Source organism: Chanos chanos, chromosome 1 (assembly GCF_902362185.1).
Source record: "Chanos chanos chromosome 1, fChaCha1.1, whole genome shotgun sequence".
NCBI classification, from domain to species: Eukaryota; Metazoa; Chordata; class Actinopteri; order Gonorynchiformes; family Chanidae; genus Chanos; species Chanos chanos.
Window position 1 is genome coordinate 40148070 of NC_044495.1, and position 15181 is coordinate 40163250.

The 15181-nt window shown below is 39.0% G+C and overlaps 2 protein-coding genes across 2 annotated transcripts; both read right to left on the reverse strand.

Annotated features, from left to right (window-relative positions):
* Window positions 1-1221: 1221 nt before the first annotated feature.
* On the reverse strand, window positions 1222-5179 carry LOC115810062 (carboxypeptidase A1-like). Its single transcript, XM_030771974.1, has 11 exons — window positions 5115-5179; window positions 4540-4621; window positions 4192-4326; window positions 3576-3674; window positions 3282-3383; window positions 2965-3063; window positions 2673-2783; window positions 2141-2231; window positions 1815-2014; window positions 1633-1717; window positions 1222-1444 (listed from the first exon to the last, which is right to left on the reverse strand). Exons 1-11 carry the CDS (start codon window positions 5177-5179, stop codon window positions 1257-1259), a joined length of 1257 nt encoding a protein of 418 aa, XP_030627834.1. The 3' UTR covers window positions 1222-1256.
* A 2600-nt stretch (window positions 5180-7779) lies between these two features.
* LOC115810027 (carboxypeptidase A1-like) lies at window positions 7780-11864 on the reverse strand. The gene is made up of 11 exons (XM_030771932.1): window positions 11793-11864; window positions 11310-11391; window positions 11031-11165; window positions 10618-10716; window positions 10221-10322; window positions 9955-10053; window positions 9641-9751; window positions 8958-9048; window positions 8460-8659; window positions 8216-8300; window positions 7780-7967 (listed from the first exon to the last, which is right to left on the reverse strand). The coding sequence occupies exons 1-11, from the start codon at window positions 11855-11857 to the stop codon at window positions 7780-7782; spliced, it is 1257 nt and encodes a 418-aa protein (XP_030627792.1). The 5' UTR covers window positions 11858-11864.
* Window positions 11865-15181: the final 3317 nt, after the last annotated feature.

A 15181-nucleotide genomic window follows, 5' to 3' on the forward strand; every position in this document is an offset into this window, starting at 1 on the left:
TACTGCAGATCTGAAAACTAAGTTAAGTACTTAATTTGAGTTGTTCTCACATTGTTTACTTGGCTTTTAGTGAATTGTGTTCGACTTGTGGAACATTAACATCATGGCCTTTTCATTTTTAACATCACCTTAACTCACTTGAAAATATTTCAAAATAACAATAGCACAGCATATTACGAAGAATGTTTTTTTTAGGTTCACAGATGTTCCAACGGTATGCAGAAAAGCTTTAAATGGTGTAACACTATGGTGTGATTGTTACATGATACTTTTGTATGCCTTAAAACTCAAAGGAAGGGTGAATGTGCATGTATCTCATAAAATTACCTAGTTTGTCGAATATGGTGTACAAATTTAGCATAGCCCTCTTCCTTTCCTTTGCGCACAGCATGTGTGATATGTTGCTCATCTGTGTTTGTAAATCAGATTCATTTCTTTTTATTTTTATTTTGTCAAATATTTTTGTCAAAGAGTTGTAAGATTAATCTGGCCAGCTTGAATGGGAATTTTTCACATGATCTAAATTACGGCATATGAAATCTATACCTATATATTTATATGTAGCATTGGATGTAGCTCTCTTCTCCACTCACTGAGAACTTTCTGTTTGGCTCAATATGACAAATTCTTTTACTGGGAGAGATGTTGTTAAGGGTGTGTTTTTTTTTTTCTTTTATTATGCTGGCATCAGAGATGTCTATGAAAATGTGAAGCAGTATTTTAAACTGTCATATTTATGATGCTGTGTGTTTTGTTTTATCTGTCGTTGGAACTAAAATTTAATATGAAGGATGTCCGAGTGCATTTACTGTAAAAAAAAAAAAAAGAAATTGTCAAAGACAGCACTGAAATGCCTGTATGAACCAGTGCACTGACTGGAACAGAAACCGACCTGTCAAATTCCCCACTCTGCCCAATGAAGTCTGCGCATTATAAAACTGTTCAAGCCTTTAAAAGACTCCCAGTGTCTGAAGAAAATGTAATTTCCCAAATATTAAATATGCCTGGTTTATCGTTTTGTATATTTAAAACTGAATAAAGTTCATTCTTTAATATGGGAATGACTGGCTTCCGCAAATACATATTTGTTCTGTGATGTTGTGAGAAGACAGAGTAAGTGTACATATGGATGTTAAGTGCAGTTTATTTAGGACCAGCTCATGTTTTGTTTTTTCTTTCCACAGTGCTGTCTTGTCTGTTGATCAGATAACAAAAGCACTGTTTATCATCCTTCCTTTTGGCTGTTCTCAAAAACTTCAATAAAGATTGTCTTTGGTGTGCTGCATGATAGTCATCAGGGCCAACCAGGTCTCCTGAGCAGTGGGGATGATCTGATTGGCTGGCAGGAGGAAACCATAGTAACCAGTGTCCCTCAGTTCAAAGGTGTAGGAGTACTTGATGCCCTGCTCATAGGTCCAGTCAACGGTAGTGCCACTGGCTTTGTCTGAAAGAGATTAAGTGATTTTAATATGACAACATCCAAAAAGTGAGATTGAGAGCAAAGATGTTCAGCTATCATGGGGGAAAAACAAAATGTTTGGGTGGTCTGTTTCAGAGCTGCAAATTGTCTGAAGTTGCTTGCTCAGCTGTGTGAGTTTGGCGCTGATTTCATAAACTGGTTTTGACACTTACAGATGGTGTCAATGATGCTTCCGTATGTGTATCTGGTGCCATACAGAGAGGCAAGATCAGTGATGGCCTTCCTGGCAAGCTCGTGCTGTAGAGAGATTTAGTTAAATTTATTTTAAACAATGTATATATATACATATACAATGCATGTATATACACATGCACAAAAAATGGTGAGGACTCACCAGCTCAGCCTCATCATTGGAAGGACTCATTGTGTACCCATAAGGATAGAGGAGCATCTGGGAGTAGCTGTGGATGGACACGAAGGCCTTGAGGTTGCCATGAGACTTCACAAAGTCCACAATGGACTTGACCTCAGACTCAGAGTTAGCATAGGGTCCGTGATACGTCTGTGAGCAAGGGTTATTACTGGCACCAGAGCCTGTGGAATGGAGAATCAGTAAATCATATTGCCATTAGCTACTTCCAGCCCGTGAAGATCTTAACCAAGAGCAATGCAGTTTGTGAGTATTATATCTGTGCGACACATCAGCAATGTAAACTGTACCTCCAAAGCCAGCATCCCAGTTCCTGTTTGGATCCACACCGACACAAGTAGATCCAGGATTGGGCTTTCTGGTCTTACGCCACATACGGTCCTTTACAAAAACAATTTTGTCATTAAATGAGAGAGAGAGAGAGAGAGAGAGAGAGAGAGAGAGAATAGGAGAATGCAAAGTAGACATGATGTTGATTACATATATAAATGTTATATGTAACCAAGTTATACATATATGAATGTGTTTTTATCTTGCTACTGGCACTGAGAATAATTAAGAGATTGAACATTAGAGTTTTTGTGAAGAGCTGGACAAAAATGCACTGTGGCTGCGTGACATACTATCAGTGTCCCTTTTCCAGTTGAACTAACATACAAAAGGGGAACTTTGGTCACAATATGAATATCTGGATATTATCTCATAGTTTAACAAGGTCAGGATGACTAAACAACCAGAGAAGACTGATAGAGAATTAGCCTTGTAAAGCCAACTGAAATCAGAGCCAAAGACAAAGTCAAATAGACCACAGACGAGACTCACGTTAGTGTGGGTGTAAGCATAGCCATCAGGATTGGTGACGATCTCCAAGAAGATGTCCATGGTATTGAGAATGGCGGTAAGGGCTGGGTCACGTCCATAATCAGTCACAATCTACACAGAGCAGAGACACACATTTGTTTGGGCTGAGTGCTACATGTGAATGGACATAGTGGACGTGTCCACCCCAGTTTTGTTTGACAGACTGGGAAGACAGTAGGGTCTTATGCATAAATAAGTGGGGGAAAGTAATGGTTAAAGTAAACCTTAAAGCAAACCGATGGTTAAAGTGAACCTTTTTGGCAAACCAGGTTCCGCTGGCCTGAGTGACCCATTCCCTGGAGTGGATACCAGTGTCGATCCAGATGCCGGGACGGTTAGCGCCAGTGCTGAACTGAAGGAGAAACAGAGCGTGGGAGAGAGAGAAGGGGTGCTTTCACTGAATATTGAGTTACTTTAAACATTACTCTGTTAAAAATTTACTAGGGCAAAAACTGCTTAATGCTGAATTGAAGGAGTCAATGAGTTTAACATTAACACTGACACTGTGATTATGCGGGATCACTGTTATTTTTTAAAAAAAAAAAATACGTATATTGAATTACATTTTACCTTCAGAACATTCAAGGGACGGCCCTCATAGCTCTGGCCAATCACAATCTTGCTGACCAGGTTTGGGTTTTCAGCCACCAACATGTCGATGAAACTGTTGATCTGGAATGATTATCACACTGAGGTCAGAGGTGAAATTTTAGATTTTTATGTATCACGCACAAAATAATTAATTTATGGCAAATGTGAATAAATCCCTCAGTGTCATCAAACTAAGTCAAAGGATAACGAATTATATGATCACATTATGCATTATTAGATATATAAATGTTAATGAAAGGAAAGACTGTTTACCTCATTCAGGGTGTGGTAGTTGGCATAATCATAGCCGTCTGTGTTCCTGGGTTGGACAGAACGAGCTTTCATCACTCTCTGTTCCTCATCCACAAGATCCTGATAACAGATGGACAAATTAAGGTCAAAAAGTGGTTACATTCTTTCCTAAATTAACATTTCAACCTTTGTCGGGGATATTCCCTACTATCATGTCACAGAGACATCTCAAAACAGTGCTGAACTAGTCAGCAAATGCTAGTTTTATATAGAATGGTTTAATATGACTTGCCCACATAGAATTTTACTTATATCATACATTATATGTCATTCATATGTTCATCTTAAATAACCTCATCTTCTGAAAAAGGGCTTCTATAACAATCAGGTGTTTTGTCCTTTGGAAAATCGGACTAATTTTTATTAAATCTATTTTCTCCCCATTTTCTGCAATACAAAACAAAGCTAACTTCACCTAATCACTACCTAATATGGTTATACACCCAGTCTGTGACCTAATCAGGAGTTGTTCATCTGGGATTAATCAATATCTACATCTGAATGACCCCAGACCACAGCTTATATTTATGGGTTGCACAAAACCTCATTTAACACAAATTTTCATTAAGGTTCAAACCTGAAGGTCTGGAATCATAACAGAGTACTCGATCTCATTGGACAACAGGAAAGACTTGACATCCTGCAAACTGTCGAAGGGCACATGAATATCAACAGGCAGGTCCACTTTAACTGGATCCATCCAGAAGTCCAGCTGTGGAGACGAGAATACAGGCAAATGCATGGAGATGACTTCTCTGCAGTAAATTAACTCAGTTTTACTGGTTGCAGTGTGACAAAGGACAAGAAAAATGAAAACCTCATAGATTTGCTCTAAGGTTATTGCTAAGGTTGTTTCTAAAAATGTAAATGAAACTCAAAAATTCTAAATTTCAACATTTTAACATTTCTTTTCAACTTTTCATACTCCAAGATTCTCCAGCTCAGCCAGCTCTCTCAAGATCATGATCTGTTTGTCATTTTTTGCCGTGATCCGGAGAACCTGATCCCTGTGGAGAAGATAATGAGTGTATCAATAACTCTGGTATTGTTCTGCGCAGCTCAGTGTCTGTAGACTGCTCATCTAGACATCCAGTTAATATCCAAGTCTTATCAAGTGAATATTGGACTGGTTTGCAAATGCAAGAGTTAGCCTTGTGTGCGGCATTTTTCAAGATAGTGGCTGCAAAAGTCCATGTAGATTTATTTATGGAGGTGTAGAATGAAATGGTGAAAATGAGATGTGCACAAAGAAAATGGAGAGTTTTTTTTTTCAAACTGTCAGTACATACATAGCATACATTCATTGTCAGTGTCTCTTAAAGACAATAGAGATGGAAATCTTCCTTCCTATATGCGCTTTTCATCTGAAATCCTTATCGAATCATATGCCTCTATACTCATCAGATCTACAAGCTGAAAAAAGGACAGGGACTACATGTTGACAAAAAACAAAACAAAAACAAAAACAACAAAAATGAAGAAAAGGTGTCCATAACTTACCCGACAAAAGCCTCCCGACTGAAAACAGCCACAAACAAAGCAGTCAGAAGCACCGGTACCCTCATTGTTGCTCCTCAGTGTTGGCACCAAACTGATTGACCACTTTTATACTGTTTCAGCCTGGCCTTGGCCTTGGTGTTAAGGTGCCACAGCAGGCATGGGCAAATCCTGCTGCTCAACTTCCCACACCTTCTCTCTAATTCTGTCTTTAAACCTCCATTCAAAACAGCACGAGTGAGAATTACACAGCTGTATTTTTCTGATTTTCCATATGTCCTGCCAACTCATAACTCGTATCTTTGTTATTTTTGTTGAAATGACAGGAATTACAGGTTAAAACATGTTTTTGCAACTTGTAAATATTTTTACCTTTAGTTATCACTTTGCACCAACTCCAGTTATAGTTTGGGATTAACTGTTGTATTTACATTGGCAAATAAATTACTGTTTATCAACAGTCCTGTTGAGTGAGAGTTTAAAGTAGCTTGGCTCTCCCAACTGAAGGGAATCATTGCATCATTCCCTATAACAGGCATAAAACACATCAAGACCATTACAGACACATCATATGCAATAACAGCCTATGATTGACCGGACAAGACAACTCAGTATCAATTCATTCTTTCAAATATCTATGTCCAGAAGAAAATAAGCCATTTCTAGTTTAGGTTTGACTTCTCTTTAAACACTGAATAAGCCACCACTAATCAAGCTTGATTATGACCTCACTGTCCAAAGGTTGGTGATGCCCACATCTGTAAAATTTCCAGCCCCTTCCACTTCACTATAACCACACCTCTCCCCTAGCTACTCCACCCTGTGGAATATGACTTAAATACTGGATGTTTCACTTGATCTTAGGGCTTGGGGGATCTAAAGTAGCAGCTCAGGTTTACCCTGTGAGAACAGCATTTCATGGGCCAAGGGTGTGGTCAACAAAATCCAAGATTTTGGACACCACCAGACATGCAGAATGTATTCCAGCCCTCTGCGACTTTGCGAGTTTGCGAGTTTGCGACTGATGTAGCAGCATGGTGGAAAACACGCTTTACAAATGTAAGAAAGATCATGATTTCAAAAACAAACCAAAACAAATCAAAACAAAAACAACACCAAAAAAAGCAATCTCTGTTTGAAATCTTTGAAGTCATGCAGTTGATGATGCATAAACTAACATAACTGCATGAACCAGCAGACAATGCACTCCCACAGCCGTCATCCGTGTAATCACAAAGCTTAAAGTTCAAGTACTTTTTTTCCCTTCCCTCACTCTCAGCAAGCAGCTACCTATGTGGAATAGGTGATTTATATGTAAAAGTACAAAGCACTTAGGCTTGAGAGCACTTCTTTTCTTAATGAACTGAAACAGGGTGTTGGAGTAGATTTGTTTAGAGTATTGTTCTTTCTTACGGGCGTTTGTGGTGTTAAGATGTATGTGAACATGTGTTTTTGTGGTTAGCCATCAGGGCCAAAAATTTAGATTGATTTGAGGAAGTAGATGCCCATGTGTTGCTAGGATACATCCTAGTGGTTTGGGGGCATCTAAAACATCAGCTATGCTATGCTTTATTCATTAGAAATTATGTAATGAAGAACAAAACCTTAATTGCACCAGCTGCACGGGGACAGTGCTGAAATTCATATTGTGATTATTCTTAGAAAAAATATTCTGATAAATTTTCTGAATATTTTTGAAGCATTCTGATGAATATTCAAAATACTCTGAGAAATGCTTCTGTTTGATGTAAACCTTTGAGATTAATGATTAAAAGCACCGGAAACTTGTGCTTATAACCACTGGGTAGCTTCACTTGGTTGCACTGGGTGCAACTGTGAAATTTTCCATCTAAATCATGTTAGGTGATTTTGTTTAGGAGTCAGAGCCCTGTTGGAGTTCTCTGTAAACCTTTTGAGGAATGTTATGTTCCACTGAACATTGTAACGTTTACTCAGGCCCTGCTACCTCATTTGTCAACAAGTACACCTATTCTCACACATCCCAACCGTTTTGTGTGGTCGCAGAATAATGTGAGAATAACCCCAGAGTTACCTGGAAGTCAGAATTATAACTGAAATCTTGTCACATGTGGTGTGCAGTATCTGTGAACATGAATGTTAGTCAAAATTTTGATGCTTTATTGGAAATTGAAACTCTTAACATTCAGAGGTGTTTTTTACAGCTAGCTTTCCAGAGACATATTCATTTTCAAAGTTGCATACAATGAGACATAACTCTGATCTTGAGATATAGTGATGGTAATAATGATAAAGGTTAAATGCAGGTAAAGATAAAGCTCTTCAGCAAACAAGGGGCGCGACATAGGTTGAAACAAGATGGCGCTCTACAGGTGTGGTTCCTGATATGGCACTAACCATCAGAATAAGCTAAGAGCTCTGGGTAGACCAGGTGGCCTACAGTCACTCTTATAAATTAATTTTATGGTTGGATAAGAAAAGTACTGGATGATGGTTGTTTGACTAATGAGTCAGCAAAAATGACTGACTTGGGTACACTAACAGTGCTATGGCTGAAGGTTCAGTAAGAGAGTAAGAGGGTGAATTTATTTAAAGCCCAAAAACAAGATTTTATTGTTGGCAATGTTATTTGGTTTTCTGACCAAAAGAAAACATGATCTTTTTTTCCACCTTTCCGTACTCAAGAATTTTAGTAAGGGTTGTTGTAGGTGTGCTGCATGATAGCCATTAGAGCCAGCCAGGTCTCCTGAGCAGTGGGGATGATCTGATTGGCTGGCAGGGCGAAACCATAGCGACCAGTGTCTCTCAGCTCAAAGGTGTAGGAGTACTTGATACCCTGGTTGTAGGTCCAGTCAATGGTACCACCACTGGCTTGGTCTGGGAGAGATTGGTAATGAAATGTCAGTAGTGGAATTCAGTGAAAATATCAAAGTTGGTAAACTACATAAACATTTTCTCTTTCTCCTTTTTCTTTTCTTTTTTTTCTTTCTTTTCTTTTCTTTTATTTTCGAGATGGTATAGCTCTTGCTATAAAAGCTACAGACTCAATAACCAAGCGACTTCAATTATATCTGCTTTTGTGTGAGTGTGGTGCTGGTTTCTTAAACTGTGATTTTGACACTTACAGATGGTGTTAATGATGCTTCCGTATGTGTATTGGGTACCATACAGAGAGGCAAGATCAGTGATGGCCTTCTTGGCGAGTGCATGCTGTAGAGAGATTTAGTTAGATTTGTTCTATCTGCATTAAATCTTGCCAAAGTCATAGAAAAGTCAATGCCAAAGTCAATGCCAAAGTCAATGCCAAAGTCATAGAAAAGACAAAATGTTCATCAAAGCATGACAATGACTCATGATCACTCAGCTCACCAGCTCACTCTGGTCCTTGCAAGGAGTTGATGTGTATCCGTAAGGATAGAGGAGCATCTGGGAGTAGCTGTGGATGGACACGAAGGCCTTGAGGTTGCCATGAGACTTCACAAAGTCCACAATGGACTTGACCTCAGACTCAGAGTTAGCATAGGGTCCACGATAGGTCTCAGAGCAAGGGTAGCCACTGGCACCAGCACCTTGAAACAGAAAGACAAACCAGTTCCTCTGTTAACTGTTTTCTAGTTAAAGTGAAGTTGTCTGCACATCTTTTTATATATATATATATACATATATGTGTGTGCGTGCGCGTATATGTGTGTGTATATACATATATTTATATATATATATATACACACACACACACACACACATATATATATATGTATATTTCCATTCCATTTAAGCTCTACTTCTATTCGAAGCAGGAGGATGAGACCAAGAGACACTGATCAAATGTGTGTGTGTTTGTGGGGGGGGCTATGAATAAAAGCCTACCTCCAAAGCCAGCATCCCAGTTCCTGTTGGGATCCACTCCTACGCAAGAATACCCAGAGTTCGGCTTCCTTGTCTTACGCCACATACGGTTCTGTTCAACAATAAAACTATTAGTAATAGTGCAATACAACGGCCAGAAAGAATATCATTAAGTGAGTATAACCTACAGTTGCATTTATAGAAAATATGTATGTCTGTTTCTCTACTTGGAAACCTGTTTGTAGGATGTGAGCAATGGCCAAATCTACATTTCAAGTATGCAAAAACACAAATCACACAATTAACGCAAGCTTTGCTTGAGGCAGCAAGACCACTTCGTAAGGTCAACAACAACAACAACAACAACAACAAAACATGTTACAGGCAACTAAAAAATTCTTCAGGTTGTCCTAATAATTTGCATTTGCACACTACAAATAAGTCCTGCCCAAATCAACTTCAGTGTTACATGGCCCTGGGACACAGCTTTAGTTTCTGTTCAGTACTGTCCATTACGCAGAGCAGAGTGGATTCTGCTTACAGCGAAAACACTGTAAATACTTTGAGGGGATTCTTATAAACAATAGAGACGTGTCCCCGTTGACAGGGGACCTGATGACTTGATCTTCAGCTTAGGTTTTCATCTTTTAATGTCAGGTGTAAATGGGGGTTGAAGTTTGAAGCAGATCACAGAAAAAACTCACACTAGTGTGGGTGTATGCATAGCCATCAGGGTTGGTGACGATCTCCAGGAAGATGTCCATTTTATTGAGGATGGCGGTAAGAGCGGGATCACGTCCATAATCAGTCACGATCTGTATAGGTGTACCCAAAGATATATGTGTCAGAGTGCATTTGCTCAGGCAACTCATGAAGAAGGACAGTTTATGGTTGTGGTTACTGGTAATTCTGACAAAGAACAGAGTAATTAGTGGTAGTTTTACTCTGTAGAATATGAAGACAGTGGGGTATTGTGCACACTGAAAAATATCATTAAAGTACTTCGATTAAAGTGAACCTTTTTGGCAAACCAGGTTCCGCTGGCCTGAGTGACCCATTCCCTGGAGTGGATACCAGTGTCGATCCAGATGCCAGGACGGTTAGCGCCAGTGCTGAACTGAAGGAGAAACAGAGGGTAAGAGAGTGAAGGAATGTGTCTAATCTTTGCATTTCTTTGCATTTAATTTACATTTTAATTTATTTATTTTAGCAATTCTCATCATGTGTAAAGCAAGTTCCATTAACAGTGTAATGCAAAAATTTGTATTTTGGATTATGTTTTACCTTCAGAACATTCAAGGGACGGCCCTCATAGCTCTGGCCAATCACAATCTTGCTGACCAGGTTTGGGTTTTCAGCCACCAGCATGTCAATGAAACTGTTGATCTGGAATGATTATCACACTGAGGTCAGAGGGAAAATTTTAGATTTTCTGCACACACACACACACACACACACACACACACACACACACACACACTTCAATGATTTTAACCCTAACCCTAATCCTTCAACAAAAAGGTCAGTTATCTACTTATCCCTAACATTTTACATAAATACCCTTATATAGATTTGTGCCCCATTACACAACTTCTTATCCCATCCCAAGTCTGTACCTTAAATATGGGCACTGAAGGCTCTTTATGAATTTGTGAAATTAATGAAAAGAGAGACTGTTAACCTCATTCAGGGTGTGGTAGTTGGCGTAGTCATAGCCATCTGTGTTTCTGGGCTGGGCAGAACGGGTTTTCATCACCCGCTCTTCCTCGTCCAACAGATCCTGATGACAGACGGACACATTAAAGTCATAAAGGGATTCCTTTCTGTATTAAATCATCCTGTTGACCTGTGTCTAGGCAATTCTGTCTGATCATGACTGATGGGGTTGTCATAAACATGAACAATATCAGTGAAGTCAGCAAACACTGGCTATTTATAGAATAATATCAAATGATTGGCCAATATAGGGTGTTAAAATAATGTCATTCACAATCATTTAAATCATATGTTCATTTTTGACATTACACAATTCAAGACAATTTTAATATCAAAATGATCTTAATTCATGTGTGGAAAAGTTGTCTAGGTTTATACCTGCAGATCCTGGATCATAATGGAGTACTGGATGTCATTCTCCAACAGGAAGATCTTAATAGGCTGCAGGACTTTGAATGGAATGCGTACATCAACAGGCTTAGTCACACTGACAGGTTCAGTCCAGAAATCCAGCTGAGAAGAGCAGAGAGGACAAGCAAATCTCAGAAGAAAAAAACTTTGTCTTTAAACTTAAAGTCATTTATATCCAACACAGATGTGAGAAAGACATAATATCAGTTACTCAGAGTCAAGATTTAATTTACTGTCTTTTCTCACCCCGAGATCATGCTTTTCAGCCAGGCTCCTCAAGACAGAGATCTGCTCCTCATTGGTCGGTTGGATTCGAAGAACCTGATGCCTGGGGAGACAACCATGCTCTTAACACGCAAACAGTGATATCCTTTTGCACTAGTAAACCCCTTAGCTGTCACAAATCATATTCAAAAAGGGTATCTGGTGACTCCTGGACTGATTCACACACACATCAAGCAATTTGTTGGCAACAGCTGCTAAGTTTATAGGGATTTATTTACAGATGTACTCAATGCAACAGTCCAACATCAACAGAGTGAGCAAAGTCAACAAATTAGCAAATACATATCAATTCAAGATATGTTTTTTTGCTGTTGTTGTTTTTTTGGGGTTTTGTTTTTGTTTTTCTTTTTTTTACAGACAAACAAGACATTTAGTTTAGCAAAGAATTACGATGAATAGCATGGGCTACACCATATATCAGAGGTAAACGATTAGGCAATTTACCCAACAAAATTCTCCCGGCCAAAAACCGCCACAAACAACGCCGTCAGAACCAGCAGCCCCTTCATTTTTCTCCTTGAGGTAGTCCCCCCACACCGAAGGCAACCTTTTATACTGCACCACGTTGACCACGACCTTGCTGGTAAGGCTAGATAAGTCCGGCTGCTGTTTTTCCCACACCTTCCCTGAAACAAAGTGGGTGTACGGTTATTTGAATAGGCATGAGAGAGTGAGAATCAAACAGGTGCATTCTTATATTTTCCATTCATCCTGCTAATACAACAGGTTTAAAATACTTACACATTTATGCTGCTATTGTACACTGAGTGATATGATCATCCTTATGCTGTTAATACAGTGTCATAATTACCCCTGACACACGCAGCCCTGCCACTCACCCACCTCCTCGACAACACACACACACACACACACACACACACACACACACACACACACACACACACACAAAACTTCTGTCTGGTTAAGCACCGCTGCAACATATTTCAAAACCATCTGCTTAGTTGCTAGAAAGATTATGAAAATGAATTGGTTAATGGTTTGGATTGCAAACACACATTTGCTAGGAACAAAAGCTATTACAAATGTGATTCTAAAAAACATTTCTTCTGTACCAAATGCCATTCACACAGACGAGCTGTGCAAAAGAAGGGGTATGAAACCACTCTGGATATGATAAATCTCCCGTAAGGATTACATGATCAATCCATAGCTAACTGCTTACTCAGTATTGGGATTTCAGCATTAGAAATGACCAGTCAAAGATTCTCAAAGACTTCATATTAACAAGTCAAGAGCGATGTGCGTGTTTGTGTGTGTCCGTCACTATGGACATAAAAAAATTGCAATTGTTTATTTCCTTAAAACCATTCTTTAGTTAAGTATAATGAATTTCTCATTAATTTATGCATATTTTGCATAATGCATTCATAATCCATGTCATTTTGCATCTGTTTTGAAAGCCACAGCACAAGAGCAGTAATAACGCAGGTGTAAAATGAATGAATAAGTAATTTACGTATTTCCGCTGCGCTGTTGCCCATTGAGATTGAGTAACTATTACACTGAGAGAACATTATAGGTCAAGGGTGTCAAAATCCAGTCCTGGAGGGCCATGGTCCTTTCGTGTTGAGCAACTAAATATAATCTCTGACCCTGGCCCTCCAGGACCGGATTTTGACACATGCGTTATAGGTGTTCAGTGATTCTGGATTGATGTTATTACTTTTTGGCACTACTTAGGTTCATTGAAATTTATTGTCTAAGGAGTATTTGCTTTAAAGCTGGAGGAGATATCAGAGGAGAAAATCTTTAAGACCAGTCATGCATGGTAACCTAATTCCAGGGAATACTAATTACAGAGTTTGATCGGTAGTTAAAAGTTTCATCTGGCCCTGAGAAACAATTGATTATGAATCATAGCTGTGTACAGTGATGATGATGATGATGATGATGATGATGATGATAATGATGATGATGATGATGATGATGATGATGATTATGATGATGTGCAGTCAGGGCTGTAATTAGTTCTCAGCTTGGTTTAGTCATAATGACGGCTACTGTTCTATTGACCAGACCACAACAATTAACACTGTCCTATAAAGACACTAGAGATAATGAGTTCTGCAGTCTTATTATTTTATTGTAGCTGGTAAAGCAAGAACTACATACAGACTTGTACATTACACAGCTACCCAAGCTTCATTTATAAGGCAACTCTCCTGTTTGTATATGTGCAGTCTATCAGCAATAGAATAACTCTAATCAGAATTTAGCATGGATAGTTGTTCTTTTTCTCGTAATTGAGGTGCTCCTCCAAAGCCACAGGGCATGCCACAATGCAAACACTTCATTTCAACTGTACATGGCATAAATAATTAATGAATTAAATAAGACTTCTCAATTTAACCAATATTATAACTTGGAGAATGTATGTGAATCTGGGCATGTAATATTCTCCTGTTTTTTTGTCTCTGTCACTGATGAGAGTGAGTGATCCTGTTGTCTGAATTGAACTCACCTAGAATCCAGTAAGTTGAACAATCGTGTTGAAAGCAGTGAAGCTAAGTCCTCTATCTCTGCACAGCTCTACAGCAGTGCTACTCAAAGTCTTACTGCAATAAGCAACAGGCAGTTCTGCTTCTTCCGCTGGATGCTTTAAGTGGAAATGCATTTGCATTTTTGCACAACACATAGGCAACAGAACACACCACATACCCTATCACAAGTATATCTGTTAGTACAACTGGGCTGCCATTTCAGCTTTTATGTGTTAAGAACATTAATATGCCAAGCTACACAACTAAAAGGTATATATATACTGAATTTATTCTTAGATTCTATACAAATAAATTGAAATTGCAGTTAAAGTCACTGCATCTCTAACACTTGCACAAAAAGAAAAATAAGACATGAGCCATGTAATATGACCTTCACTTATTCATAACTTTACCGAGCAAGGCAAATAAGCAGCAGAGGACTGTGCAAGTGTATAGATCCGGCGGAGCTAATTTGGACAAGTAAATGCTGGCTTTTTCCAAACAAAAGGAATAAAATGTAAAAATAAAGTGTAATAACAGCATGGAATTCTCCAGTAGTATGGTTATATTCCTCCCCCATAGCCCCCACCCTGCTCCAAAAATTAAACACTTTTGTCATTGGGCGGCCATGCTCACACTTTACATTTAAACAGTTTTGGGAAGTGCCTGAAGTGAGAGTTCTGTCTGACAGTTAAACAATTTCCAGAATATTCTAATGCAACTGCTTAATGCTCAACATCAATTGAGAAACCAAAGGGCCGTTACTAACTCTGACCAATATGATGGACTTTGACTGGATAGCTACAAGGCTCTCGAAACTGGGACGTTACACCCCCTTGACTGGGCATACCCTGTTTTTCAGTGGCCATGAGCACAGTTATAAAACAGAGAACTAGCACTCTTACTCAACTTTTCGCTCTGGTCTGGTTCCCAGGTCAGTGCAGTTTGTGCCCATTAGAAGATCTCCTGAAGCATTAAAACAAATGGTGTCAACTGTCTGAACATTAGTGACCAAGGTTACCCTCTGTTAAAGCCACTGTAGTTGCCTTTATTTTTAATGTCGCAAACCTGCTTTTTGCCATGTTTAGTCTAATTGTCAACCAACAGCCTGCTAGAAAGCCAACATATGTTTCAAGAATTTGTATGTACCACACAAAGGGTAGGGTCATAAATCCCAACCAATGCATCATTGTATATGTGCCTGGTGAAGACTTGGACCCACTCATAAACAGTGATTCACATGCTCGACAGCAGATAGCGTCTCTTGAGTTTGGCACATTCATACTTCAGCACGTCTTCGATCCTTAGCAGAAGTTTAGTTTAGTTTCCCCG

Coding starts and splice junctions, on each gene's coding strand:
- LOC115810062 (XM_030771974.1), bottom strand. CDS start 5,179: ATGAGGGTACCGGTGCTTCTGACTGCTTTGTTTGTGGCTGTTTTCAGT. Junction 4,622..5,114: donor AGTCGGGAGGCTTTTGTCGG/GTAAGTTATGGA, acceptor TCTTCTCCACAG/GGATCAGGTTCTCCGGATCA. Junction 2,015..2,140: donor CTGGGATGCTGGCTTTGGAG/GTACAGTTTACA, acceptor TCCATTCCACAG/GCTCTGGTGCCAGTAATAAC.
- LOC115810027 (XM_030771932.1), bottom strand. CDS start 11,857: ATGAAGGGGCTGCTGGTTCTGACGGCGTTGTTTGTGGCGGTTTTTGGC. Junction 9,049..9,640: donor ATGCATACACCCACACTAGT/GTGAGTTTTTTC, acceptor ATTGTTGAACAG/AACCGTATGTGGCGTAAGAC. Junction 8,301..8,459: donor GCAAGGACCAGAGTGAGCTG/GTGAGCTGAGTG, acceptor ATCTCTCTACAG/CATGCACTCGCCAAGAAGGC.